This window comes from Acanthaster planci, linkage group LG10 (assembly GCF_054643075.1).
Source record: "Acanthaster planci isolate LZ-2023a linkage group LG10, COTS_SCS, whole genome shotgun sequence".
In the NCBI taxonomy this organism is placed as follows: Eukaryota; Metazoa; Echinodermata; class Asteroidea; order Valvatida; family Acanthasteridae; genus Acanthaster; species Acanthaster planci.
This window is the reverse complement of record NC_141786.1, coordinates 16307563-16330403: the sequence shown is the minus strand read 5'-3', so window position 1 is coordinate 16330403 and position 22841 is coordinate 16307563. Positions and strand designations below refer to the sequence as shown.

The 22841-nt window shown below is 40.9% G+C and overlaps 2 protein-coding genes and 2 long non-coding RNA genes across 6 annotated transcripts in view; 3 read left to right on the top strand and 1 right to left on the bottom strand.

Annotated features, from left to right (window-relative positions):
• Positions 1-22841, top strand: part of LOC110990971 (E3 ubiquitin-protein ligase TRIM56-like) — a 100023-nt gene that overhangs the window by 24542 nt on the left and 52640 nt on the right. The window lies entirely within an intron of this gene.
• Positions 814-6288, top strand: LOC147797868 (uncharacterized). 3 transcript variants are annotated; one of them, XM_087142384.1, is made up of 5 exons: positions 814-923; positions 4094-4174; positions 4544-4618; positions 4988-5085; positions 5893-6288. In XM_087142384.1, exons 2-5 carry the CDS (start codon positions 4116-4118, stop codon positions 5985-5987), a joined length of 327 nt encoding a protein of 108 aa, XP_086998510.1. In that variant the 5' UTR covers positions 814-923; positions 4094-4115; the 3' UTR covers positions 5988-6288. The 3 variants fall into 3 exon arrangements, with proteins under 3 accessions (XP_086998510.1, XP_086998511.1, XP_086998509.1); XM_087142385.1 differs by having other exon boundaries at positions 839-923; positions 4101-4174; XM_087142383.1 differs by lacking the exon at positions 814-923 and adding an exon at positions 2384-2451.
• Positions 6775-8377, top strand: LOC147797867 (uncharacterized). Its single transcript, XR_015426905.1, has 2 exons — positions 6775-6909; positions 7925-8377. It is a non-coding gene; the product is annotated as an uncharacterized LOC147797867 (long non-coding RNA).
• LOC147797866 (uncharacterized) lies at positions 10891-22409 on the bottom strand. The gene is made up of 3 exons (XR_015426904.1): positions 22210-22409; positions 15962-16018; positions 10891-13050 (listed from the first exon to the last, which is right to left on the bottom strand). It is a non-coding gene; the product is annotated as an uncharacterized LOC147797866 (long non-coding RNA).

The window sequence follows — 22841 nt, the reverse complement described above, 5'->3', positions numbered from 1 at the left end:
AGCGTGTCATATTTTATTATTCTGTAAGTAATGTCCACAATGAATCATATACACAGTATGGGATAATAGTTTCGTGAGCGTTTAATTTACGAATTTGTCCTGGCAGTTTTCTGGATACAATCTAGAGTTTCAAGAGAGGGCCTCTTACAGGATAATGAATAAGCGTTTGTTGTAAAATATACTAAAAGTCAGACGATGAATTTGAGATGTTTTTGTACTATGTATTTATTAGTCATTTTTCGTCTCTGATTTTCAAATTTAAAGTGCCAAATTTAGTGGTGTCGAGCACAGTCAATAAATTCTCAGTAATGTCTTTTAACAAGTTACATGTTCTTGTTTTTTGCTGTGTTTCACAGTTTGTAGTAAAATCCCACCGCAAATCTGATTTAATCCCTTGGGAACTAATAAAACTAAAAAAGTTGACGCACACACATGTACATGGAATCCAATCAAGCTGAGCACAGACGAAAAACTTTGGGGAGGCCCTTGGGTCTTAATTTAGGCCTACCTCCTTTTTCTCCGAGTAAAAAAATGCTGATTAGTTTTTGATCATCAGGTCAATAGAGGGGGCAATTGAATTTTTTGAAAAAATTAGTACATTTCCCTAGAGGGCGCCATACTCAAATTGCACCCTGTTCATTGGAACATGGGGGCGCTGTTGCCAATAAGTTGACGTCGGCAACAACTAACCCACAGAGGGCGCCATATAAATTTTGCCGTATCTTTGTATAGAGGGCGCCACTCACTTCGCCAACAGAGGGCGGTAAAGATTGATTCAACAGAGGGCGCTATATTTTTATTCAATAGAGGGCGCTAAATATTGGTAAATGTTTTGGCGGCATGCTCAAAATAGGAATGTGGGACACGATAAAAAATAAGGTCATCATGGTCATGAAGGCTGGAAAACATTTGTTGCCACTAAGGTAGGTTAAGCCCCGTAATTGTAAATCAAGATAAAAAGGATATTTGCGGGATAACGCAAAGACATTCCTCTCCTGAAAGTTTGAATGACTGATTGACTTCTTATGATTGTTGTACCGCACGCGTGAGATGCAAGTTGAAGTTTCAATTTTCTTGGACGGGTTTCTACATGTAGGTACATACATGTATGTAGTCATGTACATGGGTCTTACTCTTGTAGTAGTCACTTGTAGTACATTTATGCATGATGCAGTGACATGAAGGCCCAGCATGCCCGGCCTAATCTGTTTCCTTGTGCCCCAACATAATGGTTATGGTATATATGTACATACATGTAGCCGACATACATGTACATGTATTTTGTTATTTTGTGTGACTTGCTGCCATTTTTGTTTACATACAAAAATATAATGCTCAGTTCCTTGGTGCTCATTTTTAACGCGCTGCTGAACCACGTACATGTAGCTTGTCCATACATAAAGACCCATGAAAAATCGGTGTTCATTTCTACGTGTAGTTTTTCCACCATAGCCCAAAAACACGTCAAACATTTGCTTCCTCAGTTGAGCATTATGAACTTCACATTCCTTTTGAAAAATTTGTGTAAGTTGGCAAAATTCATTGATTTAACTCCGTCATTTTTATAGTTCAACATTGTAGTTTTGTCTTGTTTTGTTGTAATTTTACGTGTAAATTCACCGTTTATGCTCTCTTTCTGCTCAATTTCCCAACTTCAACCCGCTTTAACTCAGGCTAGCGCCATCCTTTGACCTTTTCAATAGCAGGGTAGTTTCTTGTGTTTAATAGATAACTGACCATGTAAAAAATATTTTGATTGGCCACTATTTCACCCTGTCTATGGAAACACAGTTTTGCTTCCAATGAAATTACAGTTTAGATTGTGCACTCAGCCATCGGCTTCCACCTCTACATATACGTGTGCATGGCATACGTATACCGCTTGTGGGTGCACTGAACTAATTCAAGCTCCATTGAAAATAGTGTAAAATCAACCAAGTTTGGAGCCCCATGGCAGGCAACTGAAGTCCCTGAGGCCTCTCAAACAAAAATCAATGTGTTGTTTGGTCCTTCAGATTTCATTTGATTTTCAATTTTTAGTAGGTTAACCAATGAATTTTTTAATTATCCGCCCAAAACAAACTCACCCCCCAAAAAGTGAATGTTGCCAAGCCCTCCCAGCGGCCATTTTTCAAATGACATCCCTCACCTTCCTGGGGCTCTTCTGACTAATTTTCAATCCCATTTTTGTCTGCTTTGCCCCCAGATGGGTGCCCCTGAATCTACAGAGATGATTCTGGGCCATACTGACACAATTCCACCATTTCCTGGCCCAAACAGACCCCTCTTTTCGAAACAATCTCTGGGGGTACTTTTTCTGCGCCTCGGCCTGGCGGAGAATTTTCCTTGAATTGGGACACTGCACCCTTGTGCGTGCATGTGGCAGCCACGTTGCATTGAGACAGGATTTGCGAGTGCATGGGAATAATTCTGTTAGTACATGTAACACATGTAAGTCCTCTTTTATGATCACTGTGCATTTTCAACAACCATATATTCCTAAAAATCACAGTTTTTACAATGAAGTTGACGTAAAAGGAACATGGGTTTCGAAGTCTTGTACCTGTCGCTGCATGTAACTCATTGCACAATACTGTATGAGTCTGCCCTGGTATCGTCCGTTTTGTCCACACTGGGTTTGGGCCCTTTGGGCATTTCTGTTTACACAAGGCTCAAGGCCGAAGATCAAATGATTAGCACACAGTAGTTTTTGGAGGAGTGCTTCCTGTATTGCAAGGAATTGATATGATCCATCAGTTTGAGTTTACTTTCTTGAATCTAGCCTTTGCTTAATTTGATTCATGCTTATGACAGTACCGTACCGATGACCCTTATTCTGCTTTTACAATCAGATTTTCCCTTGAGAGCAACCGTGAGGTACATGTACCAATAAAAATAATCATAACTACTTTTGTTTTTATAGTAGCTCTAGAAAACAGTGTATTTTCACCGTGACAGGTTTGGGTTGTTCAACCCGCACAGCGCATGTCGCCTGCCCTGCTGGTATCAATCCAGTCACACAGACATGAAAAAGTCTACATGTTATGCATGTACATGTAGGTTGCTTGTGTGATAAAAACAGGATTTCACCGAAAATAGTCAAACTGACTGGTCGAGCATTTCCTAGGTTAATACCTTACATTTTTCACTGCTAAATTAGACTGAATAGGACTTGTTTAATGCTTTCAGATGGTGTTCTCATAACATTAGGTCACTGCTGGGAAAAATGATCGGTATCACAATTAGAAATGCTTCCTTTATGTACATGTTTATCTTAACTGACATGGAAGATATCAAGTTATCCTTCTATTGCAAAAGTTGTAGCAATATTTTTTGGACATCTTAACTGAAAGGAAGTACAGTGTACTCAGGAATTAGAATAGTCTTTATAGAGGGCCTGTGTATGACGCCATGTTACAGGGCATTTCTTTCTTCCTCTAGGATAGGTTCAAGTAAACCTTTTGTGCACTCATTGTCATTAAATCTGGAAGGGCGCTTACATTAAGCATTATAATGGGGGTGCACTTTCCTCATGCTGTGTTGCCAGACGTCTTGTGGAAAAAGCCTCTACTTCACACTAGCACTGTAACCTTCACCGTTGAAAATTCAAAAACGTTGGCGTCTGGGAACTGGGCAAGAATTCTACTGAATGTTGCCTAATGTGCTGCACTTGAAAACATCTCCACAAATCCCACATAATTTAAGAAGATCTGTGAAGCTGATCAATTTCAATAAATTTTTATTACCTCAATTAACATACCTACACAAAAATTCTTTAGAATTTTTTTACATTTTTGGGCCCATTTTTAAAAGAGTCCATTTTGCCTTTTTCAGAAAAAAATCTTTAAAAATTGAGCCAAAATAAAAATTTGAATGGAACATTGTAGTGGTGAGTAAAATCAGAAACTTTGAATTAGAAAACTGGAAGTTTAATGAAATTTCAGTAATGAAATTTGAGGTAAAAATATTGCACTTGCAAGGCACTGGAGGAAAAAAAATCTAATTTCGCCTGCGTTACGGGCAATGCAATAAGTGAAGGATGTTGTGTAACAACAGCAAAAGCTGAAGGATGCACTGTTTATTTTAATTGTAGGAGGAAGTCAGAGTAAGAGAAGATGATGGAGCAAGTACAGGCTGATGTGTGGGCAGCATCACCGGAGAGAGCAGAACCTGAGTAAGTTCCTTCCCAGCATCAGGTTATTCAAAGATGAGCTGGATTAAGAATCTAAATTGTACAATGTATTCCTGCAAATTTACTTATCTTCTCCTTTTTTGTTAAATCTTAATTTCAGCCTTCCTAGTTTTTCAAATTACGCCAGGGGGTTTGTGGAAGATATAGCAGGATTGAGGGAGGTAGAGCCCAGCCCAGCCACTTTGATTTCACAAGGGACTTGATGCCTTCGTAGAATTTTGGAGAATGTACCATTGTGGGGAGGATTTTTAGGATTTGGGAAGATTCGCAAGAACCATAGTCTTTCTATGCTGTCCTTTTGTCTTGCTACTTGAATGATCTTTTGTAATTGTTATGTCTTGACTCCACTAGCTTGGATGAGTTTGGCCACATAGAGAATGATGAAGATGACTTTGACGTTAGCCGTAGCACAGACAGTGAAATTAGGTACGTGTACCTTGGCCAGAGATTGTGGGAAAATGTTCTGGATAACAAAAAAGTACCAGTTGGATACAAAAACTTAGTATTGGTGGTCCAGTTTCAAAATTAGACAATATAATGGAAGTGTCCCCTCAGAAAATGTTTTTTTTTTATCTGTTGGAATTTCTTTGCTTTCAGAGATAGAAGCAGGAAGAAGTCCAAAATTTTCAAACAAAAAGAGAAAATAGAAAAAGTGAAATAAATTTATTCCTTGTTTCAACTTTGGTTTTTTTGAGGTGAAGTCACCTGTCTTGTGTTTTCGAAATTGAAATCAACTGACAGAGTCAATGATGACATACATGTGTGTCTTTTTATCCCCATTTTGTTGTTCTGCAGAAGCAAGCGCAGAAGAAACTCAAGTTCCAGTGGGGACTCCGGTGACAGCGACCCTGACAGTGATGAGGAACAAGAACAGTGGATGGAGATTACAGCAGGTAGAAAACCTGTCACATTGCAGTTGTGTTTGCCGTCTGTTTAGAAATCAATTCATGCAGGTACATTTGGCCCTGGCACTTCTGAATTTAACCCTAAAAGAGTTGCATTACTTTTACCAGTTCATCACACTGAGACGGGGGAATTTCACAAAAACTGGGCTGTCCAATGTCAGATTTTTTGAAAACATGTGAATGTACAGACTTTCCTTTCCGATACAAGTTTGTAGTTTCACTTCAACCTGTTTTATTTTTTGACAGTCATTTGGAAGTTGAAGGCCGCACACGTGCCAGCCTGTGTACATTGAGCATGGCAGCAGAAAAGTGTACAATTTGGGTTGATCTCTCTTGGAGAAATGGACGCTGCTTGAGAGAGTTATGTTTGATTTTCACAAAATTGTGTCAGAATGGACCGTGGGGAGTTACTATAAAAAAAACACCTAAAGGCTTGTGGAAAATGTGCACTGCTGTGATACCGGAAAAAATGTTGAAGGGGGATGTGGATTCCCCAGCTCTCTTAGGGTTTAAGTTCAGATGGGCTTCAAGAAATCCCCACTTACTTCAAACAGGAAGCAGTCCCTGGGTATATTCTTTTGTTTGTACATTTGGCAACTGACTTTGTCCAAATCATCTGGCTTAGGCTGACATTAGTACATAAGTCTATGACAGATGGCTGAAGCCGCTTCTTTCAGGCTTACCTCAGCCATACGTTGGGACATTGCCTTAAAACCTCTTTTGGGGGCATGTGCAAAACTTAGTCCCCCAGAACAGAGGGATAATAATGCCATCTTCTCTTTTATTTCTTCCAAGGCGACAGCAGCGTGGTTGGCGCCTTGCCCCTGGGCTCATCTTCTAGCATCACTGCCCTGATACGCGAAAGCAGCATGGTTGGTCCCTTCCTGTGAGCTCATCTTCTGGCATCACTGCCCTGATAATGGAAGGCGATAGCAGCGTGGTTGGTCCCCTGCCTGTGGGCTCATCTTCTGGCATCACTGCCCTGATAATGTAAGGCGATAGCAGCGTGGTTGGTCCCCTGCCTGTGGGCTCATCTTCTGGCATCACTGCCCTGATAATGTAAGGCGATAGCAGCGTGGTTGGTCCCCTGCCTGTGAGCTCATCTTCTGGCATCACTGCCCTGATAATGTAAGGCGATAGCAGCGTGGTTGGTCCCCTGCCTGTGGGCTCATTTTCTGGAATCACCACCCTGACACAGTAAGTCATCTCTCTTGTTTCTTTTCTCACTTAAGTACAGGATTAGTAATCGTGATTTTGGTGTTCACAACAGTTTGCCTAATACCCATCAGTCCCTGTACCAATCAGAACCCACCCAGCCAATTACTACATGCACTGCGGAGTGCTGTATGCTGTCTGATATTTAGCAGTGACTATTTCTGAAACTAATGGGTGCAAGGGTGGATCCAGGGTCGTGGGAGCAGTGGGGGCTTTGTTCCTTCTCCAAAAAGAGCATCAGTATAAGATTTCAGAAAATGAAGGGAATTTGGTGGGCTTGCAAAAGTGTGTGGGGCACCTATTGTTACAATGTAGCAATAGGTGCCCCCCCCCCACAGAAGATAGCTATGGATCTGCCCTTCGGTTGAAACTTTCACCCATAACCTTTTGATTTAAAAAAAACAGCAAAAGGTTGACTTTACATGACATTTCTGGTGATTTTTTTCTTGTGTTTAGATTTGAGCAAACCTCCTTGCCACTGCAATAGCTCCCAACGTTGAGGCTGGCTAACTTTTCCTGCATACAGTGCAACTGGACTGACCAGTGATGAAATCTCCAATGTTGAAGACACAGGCATTACATTGTGAACAGTAGCAGGTAAGAGTGCCATGTGATTCAGGTTGGCTTTTGGCCAGTAAACAATAAATGTAAACGTCACAAAAAAAGGAACATTTGTTTTGGGAGACCCTCCATTCAAAGGTCAGTCCATCATTTGCCCTTTGTGGATTATGCTTCTTTGAGGCAACAAAATTAATTGAAGTCAAAGAAGGTTGCCTAAGAATCAACCTGATGAAGTTTAATCTCAGTGAATACTATTATTCTTAGAAAAACAATGTTTTTAGGATTTCTAATCAGCTCAAAAGTTGCTGAGTCATGTTTGAAGTGCACCTGAATTCAGCATCTAGGACAAGTTCTTATGTTTTGGTCAAATAAAACCTTGCAATGTCTCAAGCTGAACCTATAAATTATGTCATGTAGAAACTGTGCATGCATCGTGACACAACGCTTGCATGCGTGCTTCTAATAGCAACTATCCAAATCTTTATCACATCATTGGTAATCCGGGCCTCCTTTCACAGTTTTCTTCAAAGTGACAGCTTGCAAGAAAAACAAGTTTCACTGGGAGTTTAGCTCTGGACATAACGGTCTTTAAACAAAGTTTACTTTTCAACAATACTTTTATCCGTTACTTTTTTGGATAACTGCAAATGATGGACTGTACCTTTGATATTTAGAATCCAACAGAAATGAATCAAGTTAGATTCAACGAGTATTTCCCTCTAGATGCTTTAAAACCTCAATTGTTACAGTAGCCCCACTATTGATAAAGATGTGGTCATTTGAATACAAAAGGACAGAGATTCTGTTCATGAACTGATAGACCTATCCATCTTGAGCAGAAGCACCCCCTCATTGGCTGAAAAAAGCCATTTTGGTGCAGTTCCCACAAAAGTGCAGTTCCCACAAAAGGAGCCTGCTTTGCCAGGAAAATTGTGCCCTTTCTTAGTCCGGCTCAGACCTCACACCCATAAAGGAGGGTTAGTTTTTTTTTCAGAAATATCTGTTTTAGCTGCAGCTAAGCTCGTTCTTTTGTGCTTGATTTTTTCCCCAGACTTTGTTATACAGAAGCTGTGCATATGCCCAAGGAGGACCAGACCATGGTGCAGATTAGAAGAGCGCCCTCGCCTCTTTCAACCTTATGGAGGCAAGATGGAGGAGAAGATCCTATAGGGCTTCCCTGAGATGATTCATGAGAATATCACGGAGAGAAACTCAGATAAATGCCCGTCCTCACCTCCGTGACTGAGGAAGAGTTTCCACAGCAGGATTTCAGGCAGTGGTTCAAACAGGCAAGGAAAAGACTGCAGTTCCTTGCTTCGACAGTGATGTAAATCTGTGCTGGGGATTGGGGATGAATATGCTGGCTACCAAGGGACACTAGGGGGCGCTATTCATAATGTACAATGTACACTGTGTGTACCACAAACATATAAACACAGTCTCAAATGTGTAACCATGATATTATAAAGTATGGGCAAACAGTGGGTGAAACGATGGATGGCAGCGTGTTCAGTGCACATTACGGGCAATGCTCTTACATTGCTTCTATTTGTTTACATGCGCTCCCAAAATGTGCTCCTTTTTTGCTCTTCAGCACTGGTATCTCATCTTTTCAAATGTTGCAGTTGAAACCTTGTCAATCCACATAGGCCAGATCATAGAGGATGTTTTTTAAATAAAAAAAATGGCTTCAGACAATTTTCTGACTGGAATTCTTCAACTTTGCGTAAATTCCCTATATCAAGCGGTGAATTTGCCCATAGTTTTGATTTTAGACGGTCACCAATCTAATCACTAAATGTCAATGTAGTTTGGAATGAGATCTGGCGGTCTATGCGTTTACATGTTTGTGGTTTGTACACATGTAAATCTGTGTCTTGGACTGGGCCATGACTTACAGCGGGGGGGGGAACAGTGAATGGTACAGAACACTAGGGGGCGCTGTTTATGATACAATCGATTTGGTACTCTTTCACCGCTTAATCTCACATCAAAACTGTGTGCTACCTGCCTTTTTAGTGCTACTAAAAACATTTTGGCTGCTGGGCAGTTTAAAAAATACCTCTGCATTTTTGTCACTGCCAAAAACTGTGAGCAGGAGATGATCCAATAACAGCCCCTCTAATCAAAAAGTGCTGGGGGGTATGTATATTTGAACCCTGTTAATAAGAGCAATGTAAATACAACATTCTGCTTGTAACAAGGACATTTGGAGGTCCCAATCTCTTTGTTCTTCACTGTTTTCATTCTGATAATACAAGGTTCCTATTAATACAAAGTAATCAGCCAAGTCTGATGGACCTCTTACTCATGAAGTTGGACTGCATCCCCCCTTCACAGATTTACACCCCTGCCATCCTGTAATGAAGCAAGTCTGTATGTTTGTACATGTCTATTAGTGGGAAAGAGTTCCATACACAGACATCACTTGACACCCTTTGTACAAACCCTACCCGGCTGGACCAGGAAATTCCAAGCAGTAAACGCTTCAATATTTTCCCTGCTAAATTTGAATTTTTAGGACCATATAGCCTCCCAATGGCTGATTTACATGTCCCATTGAAAGCAGAAATGAGCAATGTCAGTGTACATGTATGGAACTCTTTGCGTAATGCTTTTATCGAAGTTCATGACTGAAAAGGTATTTTCCGATTTGAAGTAACTGTACTTGGTCAGAGTACATTTCAACAACCATTCCAAATAATTTGATCATGATACATTTACTCTCATATTTGGGCATATTTCTTGCTTTTAATTCATTTTTTGGGAGTCAGGTTTGCATAGCAGCTCTTTCCTCATCTTCCACCTCAATGGCCTGGCTTCGAATCCCACCAAGGCCTGCTACCTCTGAACATTGAAGATTTATTTTCCGCTTCATTGCCACTCATAGTCATCCTGCAATTAGTGCTGAATGTTCATTGGATGACCAGAAATAAAAGAATAATGATAACTTTATTTATTCATAGCAGCCATGTACATGTAATCTCTATTGGATGATTTTCAGTGGGCCATCATTATCACCTGTAGCCAGTGTATGGATGTGTACATATCATTACATTTTTTCAGCCATTTCTTGCATTTTTGGGGGGGTGGGGACTAGTGTGAAGTTTTTAGAGGTGGGAAGAAAACTGCAGATAAATAATCACAGAGAAACTCAAGGAATCAAGTAGGGACTGAGAACCCAATCCACACGTCGGCTTGAGCTAGATTTGATTCTGGGTCGCTGAAGTGGAAAGCGAGGAATGTATCGCCATGCCAACCTGTCTCCCCAAAATGAAATAAACTCATAATGTTATCACAATGCCATACTTCAAAATTGTAATTTGTCATCTCAGTGCTTAAAGGTCCTTACTGAAAAACTGCATTCAATGGTTCTTATTGAAAAACACCATTTTAAACATGAAATTAGGCAAAACAATTCTTGAAATTTAAATATGTTGGTCCAAAAAAAATTGTTTAATAGAAGTAAAACAAATGTTATTTGTTTCAATGCAACATTTCCTTCATGCTCAGAGTAAGACCCTAAAAGTATTCTCAAAAAATTTAGTTTTGCTGTAATGACCTTTCAGCACTGACCTGACGAATTTGTACCATAAAATAGTCACTGTTTGGAAAGACTAGAGTCTAAAGTGATAGGAAAGTTTAAAAGTGACCAGTGCTTTGCACATTTGAAATCTCTCCTTTTCCCATTCAGACAAAATACTAGTTCTGTACCCATCAACACTGTCTAGCTCACCCAGTGGCCATTCCAAACCTCAGTGTAACAAGTGTTCTTTATCACCCCCTGGAAATGGTTCTCTGTAGCCTTGTATTTTCCTAGTGTAAGTCTTTTAATTATCAGCCTTTCCAATTTCAATTATCTCAAAAATTTTAATCAGAAATTTGCTTGGTTTTGCAAATTTTTAGCTAGCTGTGGAAATATGCCTTTTCCAGGTGTATTTTTCAAACTTTTACTATGTATCAGAACCTTTTCAATCATTCTGCTTTTAATGAAATAAATGTTTAAACTAACAGAACTGTTTTGTTTAATTCTATTTGTGAATGTGTAGTACATGTACTTTGCCTCTGAGCACATTCCCCCAATCTCAACCATTTTACACTGCCAGAGTTACATCTGTTTCCTATCTTTAGATTTTACACAGCAGCCCCATCCTAAGCCCTGCCAGTCTTAAACATCTTCCAAGCTCCTTATATAAAGTTTCCTCTTAGAGCCTTTTAGTCTTCATCCTATAAGGGCTCCAATAAACCCACTAAGCAATATGGGACATTAAGAAGCTATGTCCTTCAACCCCATGGGATCCTTAGGCCTCTAATACTGATAGTCCCAAGCCCTCAGCCATCCACTCTACCCTTCCTATCAGCTCTCAGACTTCCAGCCCCTAGGCCTTCCACCCTTGCCTATCTCCAGCACAGAGTTTGGCTGAAAAATATTCTTAGTCCAAACAATGGAAGGTTTAACATTTAGAAACGAGCACATCTCTTCAAGAAAGTGCCGTGGCACAGCGGTTAAGGACCCTAACTGCAATGCACAAGGACCTGGGTTCAATTCCAGGTGGGCATGCACAATTTTGTTAAAAAACTTGGTATTATAAAAAAAAAATAAAAAAACCTCCTTTTCCTGGGACCCCGGGATTTGAACCGGAATCCCCTGGCCCGGCAGCCGGCTAGCTAACCACCAGGCCAATTGCCTCTTGATGTAAATCATTTCGGAACTAATATTTAAAGGTTAGGATTGCGCAATTTCAAAAAAGGTCAGAGGACACAGCTAATCTGCATATATTTAAATAATTTGAATATGCAAACACAGGGCAGAGACAGCATACCAATAAGGGTAGAAACGGACTGACAAGTACCCAATTTGATGTATTCAGTTTAATATAAATTCATACGTCAATCAAGTGTAAGCACTTCTATACTGACTGCTTCAAATTATTCATTTTAATATTATGTACATGTATCTGTCAGAAAAAATCAACTAGCGTAAAGTAACATCACTTTGAGAAAGATCCGGTGGACATGGAAATTTCTTTCTATCAGAGGCATCTCTGAGAAAATTTGGCAGTAACAAGCCTCTTGTTCCAGCTATTGGTAACTTGGAATATCAGGAATTTACAATACCTGCTTTTGCATTTTGAAAAAGCTTGAAAAATGAAAATTTTGATAAATACCAGCCCAGCTTTTTCCAAGCTTCAAGATTTCAAAGAGTTCTAATTTATCGACATTTAATAGCTAAAGGCATAACTATGATTTTGTGCAGTCACCAACAATTTGACAGATTTTGACAGTTTTGAAAGAACAATATTGAGTGCACAAATTAGTCTATCTAATGCACAGAATGCAAAATACTGATTATTTGGTAAACTAAATGATCATTTTTGGAAACCAACTTGAAGGGTAGCTGCAATCAATTTGTTTGAATACAAACCTTCCAAATGCATCCTCTTTTTCTCAATTCACCTGATTTCTGGCTTTTCTTTCAGTATTTCAAAGGGTAATTTACTGTCTTTTAGGTTTTTATGCTAATGAACATTTCCATATTCATAGTAAAAGTGTGATATATCATTCCAGGAAGAAAGCCTCAATGTTGGATGGTTTCTGCTCAAAAGAAATCCTTCATTTTTGTAGATTTTGCTGGACACAAATTTCTCCTCTTCACTGATTCATTGTTGTTTTTTGTTCATAGCAAAAAGCAAGCATTAAATTCTTTATCAGACCCTTTATTAGACTGGACTTCATAGCAATAGCGCCCTCTGTTGTCCAGGAAAGCTTGGATAATTTAAAGTATTAAAAAGGTGCACTTTTTAATGCATGTAACCAAACAGGAATGTGAAAACACATCAAACAAGCTTGCAAAGTTCCCCATAAATTGTTTTCAAACATATTGCATTGCAGCTACGCTTTAAAATAAGATTACTTCTTTTTCTAGAGACAAATATACACCCTTGATACCGAAGCTGTCGTGCAAAATTGACTTTTCCCTTTGACTAAAAACATCTACATGGCAAGCCTGAAATCCTGTTTACTATGTTAGGACAACGCTGGATACTTTTTGCAAATCTAATATTTGAGCTTTGGAGCACCCTGTTTGTACTGGCCAAGTCTGTGAGGTGAAGCCCTCCTAGGACCAAGGTAGACAGGAACCACTTCACCCTGCTTGGCTCACTGATGTTCCTTTCCCTGCACAGATGAGAAAAAAATGTCATGAGTCTCTTTAGGGCATCATGTTACATTAAATCATTTGAAAAAAAGAGCAAGATTCTCGGCAATATGGATAACAACCAAATTTGCAGGGTTGTTAAAAATCATCCTTTTTGAGTGAAAGTTAGATTTTTTTATGTAAAGCGAATTTTTTTAATTTCTTGTAACTCATATGTTGGAAGTGTCCAACACATTTTGTTCTCGAATTAACCGCGTATAAAATTATTCAAACACTCCTTATCACAGACCACTGTATAGAAAAGGACAGCTATGGAAGCTGCATGTAAAGTTTGTCATCTGACATTCTGCAAAGTGCATTTTAGTCTTATGACTAGTCTCTGATTTCTTGGTTTTCATAGTCTTGTTACCAGCCACTCCTCTTTTTCTCTCAAAATGCAGCCATATCCAATCTTGCTTTGGGCCATTCATCTTTGGAAGTTTTAATGTAAAGCTGCAGGTTTCTTTTAAGTTCATATGCGCTGACTTTTCAACCGTCTTTTTTGACATGTTTGAAGGCTGAACAACCTACATGTATCAACTATGAGAACCCTGAGAGATATTGTTGCTTCAATCAATGTCCATTCTTATGCAAATCACATATGTTACATCATGCATGCACAATGAAATTTCATCTCAGTCGGCCTCAGTGAATCAAAGTTAAGTCACCCAAATTTTCTAAATGAAAAAAAAAAGATTCAAGGCCCCTTCTGATTTTAGAGTGAATGATAAATGAAGTGGATTCAGGGAGCACAATCCCAAATGGGCATTTTGTGAATAAAGCTCAGTGGGCTCAAAATAGAGAATACTTATATATGCCCATGATTACACCCATGAGCTGAATTCAGATTAAGTTGTTTTAGAAGAATCAAAATATTAAAATTCAGCCATTTCTTCATTTAAAGGAACCAGGAAATGAATTTTTCTTAGAATCACTTTTTGTGTATCTCTGTACTCTTCTTCCCTGAATGAAGACTGTTTGACATCTTTGTGAATTATGTAATTGAACGGACCACTTTTGCAAGCATTAAAAATTGACCAAGCATTTGTGGACAAGTAAGGGCACTTTTGCTCTGATGTAAATCTAGAATTTAGGCTTCATGTTTAAATTGTGAATCCCAAATTTGCTATCTGGGAACATTTCCATGAAAAGAATTTTTACTGGCTTATTGCCATATACTTACACAGCAATAAATTGCCCCCCAAAAAATAGAATCTGCCATAGCAGTGGTTAAAAAAAATCTAGAAATTTTCTGTCCACAAATCAGTGGAACATTGAGATTCAGTGCCTTGGATAACATCGTAGTTCTTCTCATGAATATGTACGAGCATAAAAAACAGAAAACATTGAAATATGGGCTAAAATTGCAAAACAAAAATTTTGATGGCTTTTAGTAAAATTTATTAAAATACTTTTATTTCCTGGTTCTTTAAATATCAAGCAAAAAGATTTCTGAAGTATTCATGAAACACACAGCATAATTTTCTTGAATGATTTTTTTACCACTTCCTGCCAGGCGGCCCCCTTTCCGAGTCCATAGGCTTTATATGCAGAGTCGGGGAGCCCGGAACTGGAACAAAAGAGTGAGGCCTTATAACAAAAGACCGCGTTTAGCACAAAAGACTGAGCTGCTGGGCATTACCAACATTTTTTCGCTCTCAAAATTGGAGATAATCCAGCATTGTTTTGAAACAGTATACCACGGTTTGAGGCATTTTGAGCAAGTGGATTGCCACTGAGGACAAAAGCTCTCCACCACCGCAGCGATGAGCGACACTGCACCACTGCACACTACTCTGGCCTCTATTGGAAAGAGGTCAGCAGTGCACTGTCCCGGTTTCGGGAACAAAAGAATCTTACTTTACATCACACAATCTGGGCTCTTTTTCCAAGGCTGCAGGCCTGGCTGAAATATTCAAATGTCAATGAGATTAACTGTCAGCTTTAGAGTAGTGCCCAAAGAGTTCTTCATGTAGTAATAAACGACCATTAAATGAAATGATGAATTTTGAAGAATTTTGAAAAAAAGAGAATCTTGAAAAGGACCCGGCATCTTGTCTTGCTCAAGAAAAACCCAACCGGCAGCAAGTGGTTAATGCTGTTTTTTAGTCATTTGAATTACAATTGAAAATCAATGCTTTAAATCAAAGCACCTTGCCAATTTATTGAAACCATGTTTTCAAATTAAGTTAACTTTTTTAGGAAACTTCTTGTCAAACCTCTGCCTCCCTAAGAATGAAGTGTCACTCGTTTCTTTTAAAGGTACAGTCCATCATTCGCAGTTAGCCAAAAAAGGAACTGATAAAATTATTGTTGAAAAACATACTTGGTTGATAGATGGCTGTGGAACTAAACTCCCTGTGAACTGTTCTTTCTGGGGAGTTGTCATTTTGAAGAAAATAAAGAAAGAAGGCCATTTCTGATGATGCATCTGAAGACATATTTTTTGGAAAATTGCCATTGGAAATGCGCAGGCCTTCACACGACAAAGACACGTATCAGTTACTATAATTCATTGGTTCAGTTTGTGATATTGCATAGCTGCATTTAAGTGAATGTGAGAATTTGTCCCCGAGACTCAAATTCCAGCACAATTCTAACATGATTCAGTAATTTCTGATCTGAAATCCAACTCCTAAAATATTATTTTTCTCAGAATATACAGTATTCACTGAGCTGAAACTTCATCAGGTTTGTTTTTAGACAACTCTCTTCAGATTTTGAGTAATTTTGTTGCCTCAATGGAACATGACGCACAAAGGATCTGACAAACGATGGACTGTCCCTTCAACACATGAGAAACTATGATCACTATTCACAATATCAAACATACCGGTACAGTGGCAGCTGGCATATAAAATGATGTTTTTAAAAGAATCAATCATGGCTCACCTATGTTCCTTCAGCCAGGTAACTTCATCCCCAAGAAAGGCCACAGTAAACACAACACTGAAAGGAATACAAGAAGAATTCAATTTGTTAAATCTTCAGCAATTTCAAGCCATGGTGCCTTTACAAATGACTCCAGAAACACAAGACATTTAGCTCATAACTCCAAATTTACTGGAAGTGTATTCAAAGCCAAACTCTTGAAGTACAGGTCCCAGCTGTGTAAAAGATCCCTCAATGAAACTGCTTAGAGCTAGGATTGGTCACTCAAGCTTGGATGGTTAGAGGCTCAAGTCCACCTGCTGGTTCATGTTGCTGAGACTAGAGCTAGGATTGGTCACTCAAGCCTGGATGGTTAGAGGCTCAAGTCCACCTGCTGGTTCATGTTGCTGAGACTAGAGCTAGGATTAGTCACTCAAACCTGGATGGTTTGAGGATCATGTTCACCTGCTGGTTCATGTTGCTGAGGCTAGAGCTAGGATTGGTCACTCATCAAGCCTGAATGGTTAGAGGCTCAGGTCCACATGCTGGTTCATGTTGCTGAGACTAGAGCTATGATTGCTCACTCATCAAGCCTGGATGATTTGAGGCTCAAGTTCACCTGCTGGTATATGTTGCTGAGACTAGAGCTATAGTACAGACTAGAGTTTTAGCCGCCATGCAAACACGCTTAGCGTGTCAGCACGTATCAAGTCCACAGACATGAAAAGAATTAACCGCAAACACAAAACGCGCTGACCCTGCATAACAGAGAACACCGAGACCGCAATCCAATCTGCTGAGTATGAACGTGCACATACTACACGCAAACCCCAGAACAGCCAGGCCCTTTGTTAATCGGAGCAGTCATTTTCCTAGTATCCAGCAACGAAAAGTACTCAGTTTGACTACAGCTCAAGTTATCTTCAAATTCCAGGGAAATGTGGTTAGTAGTTTACCTTGTATGAAGAAGGCATCACAAAATCATTGGAGACAATAAAGCATTTTGTTTGACCATACAGGATCGATGAAAGTGCCATGCAAGCAACAATATTTGTTAATGTCTGAATTGCTTCAAAACATCTGAATCAGGCACAGAAAATATTCGAGCGTGAAATCAATTGTTCAGCCGACAACCATAAGTAGCAATTTTACGATAAAGCATTTACTAAATTAGAGGAAAATATTTTGTAAGAAATCCACAAGATACAAACAAGGTTTGACTTCACCGGTCCGCTGGCCAAATTTTAGTCAAGAAAGCCCCCACGTCGGCGATCCTAGCATACATATATATAGTTGTTGTCGTACTTGCTGTACTTGTGCTTAGCGTGTTCAAAATTGCGTGAATATAAATTTGATGTGAAGTGGGGATTTTCCCATCAGTTTCCGACCTTGGAGCTGAAACATCTACCAAAAAAAATCACTCTGATTGTGACAAAATTACGACCAAACTAAACGGCAAAGATCGTACCGAAATGAAAGGACGTCAGATCTGCACGTGCGATGTACATATATGCAAGGGAGGCACTATCTGGGCACAAACCGGGTACAGTCATGAATAACACAGCATATGACGTAACATGAATAAAACAACATCTGATGTTTTATGAGCCGATACAGCATTCGTTGTGCACAGCTCTGATCATAAACGCCAAGAAGTTCTTCAGCTCCCTTAAGACAGTGCTCATTACCACTGCTTTGCGCAGATGGTGCAACCCTGATCAAGGACCAGGCAGGACTTCAAGAATGCTGGAAAGAACACTTCAGCTCCCTGCTTAACAGACTGTCAACCGTGGACCCAACCACGCTTCACCAGATTCCACAGCAGCCCTTGGTGGAGGAACTTGACTCTCCTCCCAAGATGGCCAAGATCAAGAAGGTGATCCACCAGAACCAGCTCTGGCAGAGAATCAGGGAAGGACAGCATACCTGCAGAGATCTACAAAGCAGTAGGCCCCAAAGCCCTCAAAGCCTTCCACAACACTCTGCAGAGTGTCTGGGATGAGAAGATGCCCTCATAGTCTCCTTGTACAACAGCAAAGGAAGCAGGGCAGACTGTGGCACGGGTATCTCACTCCTCTCTGTTGCCGGGAATATCTTTTCAAGGGTCATCCTCAACAGACTGGTAACCATCTCTGAGCGAATTCTCCCCCAAGCACAGTGCAGCTTTAGACATGCCAGAAGCACAGTGATCATGATATTCATTGTGAGACAACTACAAGAAAGTGTACAGAACAGAACAGAACATGCCCTTCTACACGGTGTTCAACGACTTGACCAAGGCGTTCAACATGGTCAACAGAGAAGCTCTCTGGACCACGCTTGAACCAATTGGATGCCCAAAGAAGTTCATCAAAGTGATACGGCTCTTTCACGACGGCATGACTGGTCAAGTCTTCACTAGTGGCAAACTGACCGAGGAGTTTGCAATCAGCTACAGTGTGAAACAGGGCTGCGTCTTGGTGTCGGTCCTGTTTTATATCTTTTTGACCCACATGCTGTTCCACGCTGAGCGAAACCTGGAGAAGGGAGTCTTCATCCATTATCGCATAGATGGCTCCCTCTTTGACCTCCCTCGCCTCACCGCCAAAACCAAGTGCCACTTCAACCTCATTCAAGAAGCACTCTTTGCCGATGACTGCGCACTGATCGCCCACTCAGATTCTGACCTACACCTCATGCTTGACCGCTTCTCAGAAGCCTCTCAGCTGTTCGGCCTGAAAATCTCAGCAAGACTGGAGTGATCCACCAGCCTGCTTCAAACAATGATTCCCCTCGCCAACTATCACCATCAATGGTACCCAACTCTCAAACATCCAGAACTTCACGTAACTGGGAAGCATCATCTCACACGATGACTCCCTTGACAAGGAGATTAACACCTGCATCAGGAAAGCACGCTAAGTGCTAGGAAGGCTCCACAACAGAGTCCTGAACCAGCCCAACAAACGCCTGATGACCAAATTCAAAGTTTGCAATGCTGTCATTCTCCCCTCACTCCTCTATGGATGTGGATCACGGCCACTATATCGCAGGCACATCAAAAAGCTGGAGAGCTTCTACATGTGTGCTCTCCGCTCCATCCTTGGTATCCAGTGGCATGACCGCTTCACAACCCTCAAGGTCCTAGACGGTGCAAATTTAAACAGTGTAGAATCAGTGCTAATCAAGGCCCAATCGAGATGGGTGGAGCACGCTTCATTCACATGGAGGAGCACCGGATGCAAGTGTAGGGGCCTGAAATAGGTACACATTGTTTATCTCAAGAACATGCCTCCCCCCCCCCATTTTTTATGGTTGTGCTTGCTGCTAGTACAGTGGAACCCTACAACTGTTCAGTGTAGGAGTGGTGATGGACAGGAAACGGCTGTAGAGAGGGAGTAGCACGGTGTTATGTAATGCTTCCTGGAAGGCAGTGTGGTCACATGTCGGCCATGTGTGGAGTCTTTGTTCCGAGTCACTCTGACTCCATGCTTTGTCGAAGTAACATCGACCCCAACACATGCCCTACAAGTGCCTACCTGTTTCCTTCTTTTACAGGTATGTAATGCTCTTCTTTCGTTTTATGCAAATCTATGAGGTCCTTAATAAGTAGACAAGTGATTTATATTGTTTAGGTTTTCATGTAATGGCAACTAGGATGAGTCTTTGACGGGTCAATAATTGCTTGTTGGCAAGTTAGGCATGTATCATGTGGCATGAAGATTTCTTACCACTACGACATTATGCAACACGCATGGACATGAAGTGAATCAGGGCTCGCCTAAACCCGCACTCTCATTGTTCTAACTTTTAATGACTAGGCCCACTGGGGAGTGAAGTTATTGCGTATTTGTATCAGCGAACTCTTTCAGGCGTGTGGTAGATACAGCCTGAATTAGGCCCTTTGGCCATGCTAATTTGAGTGGAGTGTAACAGGTCAAAACGCGAATCCAGTACAGAGCATGCTGTAGCCTAATTGAACAACTGATAGATTTAGACTGGAACCTAACGTGTTCATGTTTCTTGTTATAGTATGGACAGTTATAGTTTCGTGTAAAGAATCGATACTGAAGAATCGATACTGAATGTTCGATACTGGGACCACGGTTTGTGTGGTATCGTTTTTTGGTAATCTCTAGGATTAGATTTATTAGTAGTAAGTAACAGATAATGTATTTAAGTTTGGACTCTGACTCCATGCTTTGTCGAAGTAACATCGACCCCAACACATGCCCTACAAGTGCCTACCTGTTTCCTTCTTTTACAGGTTGGAGTCATAATTTTAATGTGCACCCTCACGGCAACTTGTACCGGTCACCTGGGGTGTAACACAAAGACACCTGCTGTACGGTGAATTAGTGTGTGGCAAACGAAGCAGGGCCGGCCCAAGCAGAGGTTCAAAGACTGTGTCAAATATAACCTTCAGATGAGCGACATACACCCTAAGGACCTTGAGTCTCGAACCAGCAACAGATCACTATGGCAATCGTTTGTGCACAAGGCCAGCTCCAGGTTCGAGGAGGCCTGTCATCAAAATGTGATTGTAGCGAGGGACAAATGCCACCAGTGAGACAGCCGGCTGACGACAATGACTGACTTATGGTGCCCCCACTGTCCCAAACTTTGCACATCGAGCTTCTGATTGCGCAGCCACCTTCGAGTTCATCAAGTTGCTATAAAACGATGACGTCTTCTTTGAATCTGAAGGACCACTACCAGATGTACCTGACTTGCGCCTGTTTGTACCCCACACGCGCTCACAGTTTCAGACTTAATATTTTTTATCAAAATGTGCCTGACTTTTTGCGCCTGTTTGTACTCCAAATGCGCCCACAATTTAAAAAACCGAAGTATGAAATAATGGGTGCATGTGGAGTAAAGACGGGTGCAAGTCAGGTACATTTAAGAAAAAGAAATACTAAGTATAAGACTGTGGGTGCATGTGGAGTCCAACGGGCGCAATTGAGAAAAAGAAATACTAAGTATAAAATTGTGGCCACATGTGGAGTAGAAACGGGTGCAAGTCAGGTACAGGAGCCTACCTGTATAGTGCATGTTTTATTCTAGTTACGTCATATGTTGTATTATTCATGACCATACTCGGCTTGCACCCAGAGAACGTCTCCCTACCTATAACTTCATAAATATGCATATGTGTGATGTGAAAGGGCTGTAGCTTTGCATATGTTGTCGCTGTATTGAAATGAATATATGCAATACACTCATTTCGATTTATGATTGGTGGTTGGGATGAAAGCGCTGGAGTGATTGTAGTTTCATGATGGCTTGGTAGTGGCATGATCGCAGCACGGTTACAGCAGAACATCTGTTATTGGCATAGCAGCAAATGAAAAATTCAAATTTACGCAAGTTTGGGGGGGGGTTAAATTTACTGAGATTCTGATACATGAATTCCATAAATTAAGAAATACTTCATTGTAAAATCAGCTTGTTATTAGAGTTCTAGCTGAGGAATGGATTTCTTTTGTGCTTACTGTTTATTTGTGAAAAAAGTTCCTTGTGCAATCAGGAATTGCTTAAAACCGATCTTGCATTAGAATCAGCAGGAAAAGCATTGTCTTCACTCCATTCGATTGGACGAGTTTAAAATTCAAAGCTTACATTTGGGAAAAAGTTTTGTAGTATCTAAACACACACAGTACACTATTGGCCAGTTTCAATGACATTGGACATTTTCCAAATGTAATCCGAGTGAACAACTTTGCAATTCAAAACTAAAAGAAAAAGGCTGTATCATACATATTTCGATACTTTAAGACGGTCATCTTGCCAGCCGGGCACTACATGTACGTTTCACTTATTCAGTGCACTGCCATAGTGTACATTTGTACATGTACATGCACAAAGCTGGAGCAGCGGCTCTGGGTGTGCAGTGGTTAACTGTTGTCAGTCACCTCTGCCGTCTGCAGTCACAAGCCCTGCCGAGATAATGAGGTCTGGGTCAGGCTTATCATGCATTGGACCAGCAATGCAAGGTAAAAACCGGAAAGCATGTATTGAACAGCGGGTCAGGTTCACTGATTGTGTTAGAGTGACGGCTAAAATTCTGACCTGTACTGTACAATTGGTCACTCAAGTAGCATGATTAGAGGCTCAAGATCCCTCAATGTAACTGCTCAGAGCTAGGATTGGTCACTCAAGTCTGGATGGTTAGAGGCTCACGTTCAACAGCTGGTTTGTGCCTGTGTCCATGAACAGGACATTTCAACCCTTCTATAATAATAGCATGTTAGATGGAGGGATTCAGGCCATTTGAATGGGATACTTACATCAACATACAGGTCAGAACACCTGGACGGTCATTCTTGTGATGGTTTGCCGGTGAAAGGAACTATAGAAAAAAAACAGTGAACTCTGGCGGGAAAAAGAAAGGTGAAAATCTGTGATTAGGTGGTTACACCTAAGACAAGTTTGAGTGATGACGGTGGTTAAGTGCTTTGATAGATGTCAGCCAAATGATGGCCGGTAGAAAGAAAACAGGAAAAGAAAAGAATAAGAAAGGAAAGACCGTGCCACTTCTATTTTTGACAGGGATAGGAACAGGATCAACAGTTTCGTGAAGGATGGACTCATTGATAGTGAAGCACAATCCAGCAAATTGTAGAAAACAATGAATTACCCCCCCCACCACGATGCCTCCACATGGGGGAAGGGTGTGCACAGAGAACCCACGATGCCTCCAGAGGGGGGAGGGTGTGCACAGAGAACCCACAATGCCTCCAGAGGGGGAGGGTGTGCACAGAGAACCCACAATGCCTTCAGAGGGGGGAGGGTGTGCACAGAGAACCCACAATGCCTCCAGAGGGCAGAGGGTGTGCACAGAGAACCCACAATGCCTCCAGAGGGCGGAGGGTGTGCACAGAGAACCCACGATGCCTCCAGAGGGGGGAGGGTGTGCACA

Excerpts from the sequence above, each read along its gene's own strand:
- LOC147797868 (XM_087142384.1), top strand. The coding sequence starts at position 4,116 with ATGATGGAGCAAGTACAGGCTGATGTGTGGGCAGCATCACCGGAGAGA. Across the intron at positions 4,175-4,543 it reads CCGGAGAGAGCAGAACCTGA|CTTGGATGAGTTTGGCCACA; the intron begins GTAAGTTCCTTC and ends TGACTCCACTAG. Across the intron at positions 4,619-4,987 it reads AGCACAGACAGTGAAATTAG|AAGCAAGCGCAGAAGAAACT; the intron begins GTACGTGTACCT and ends GTTGTTCTGCAG.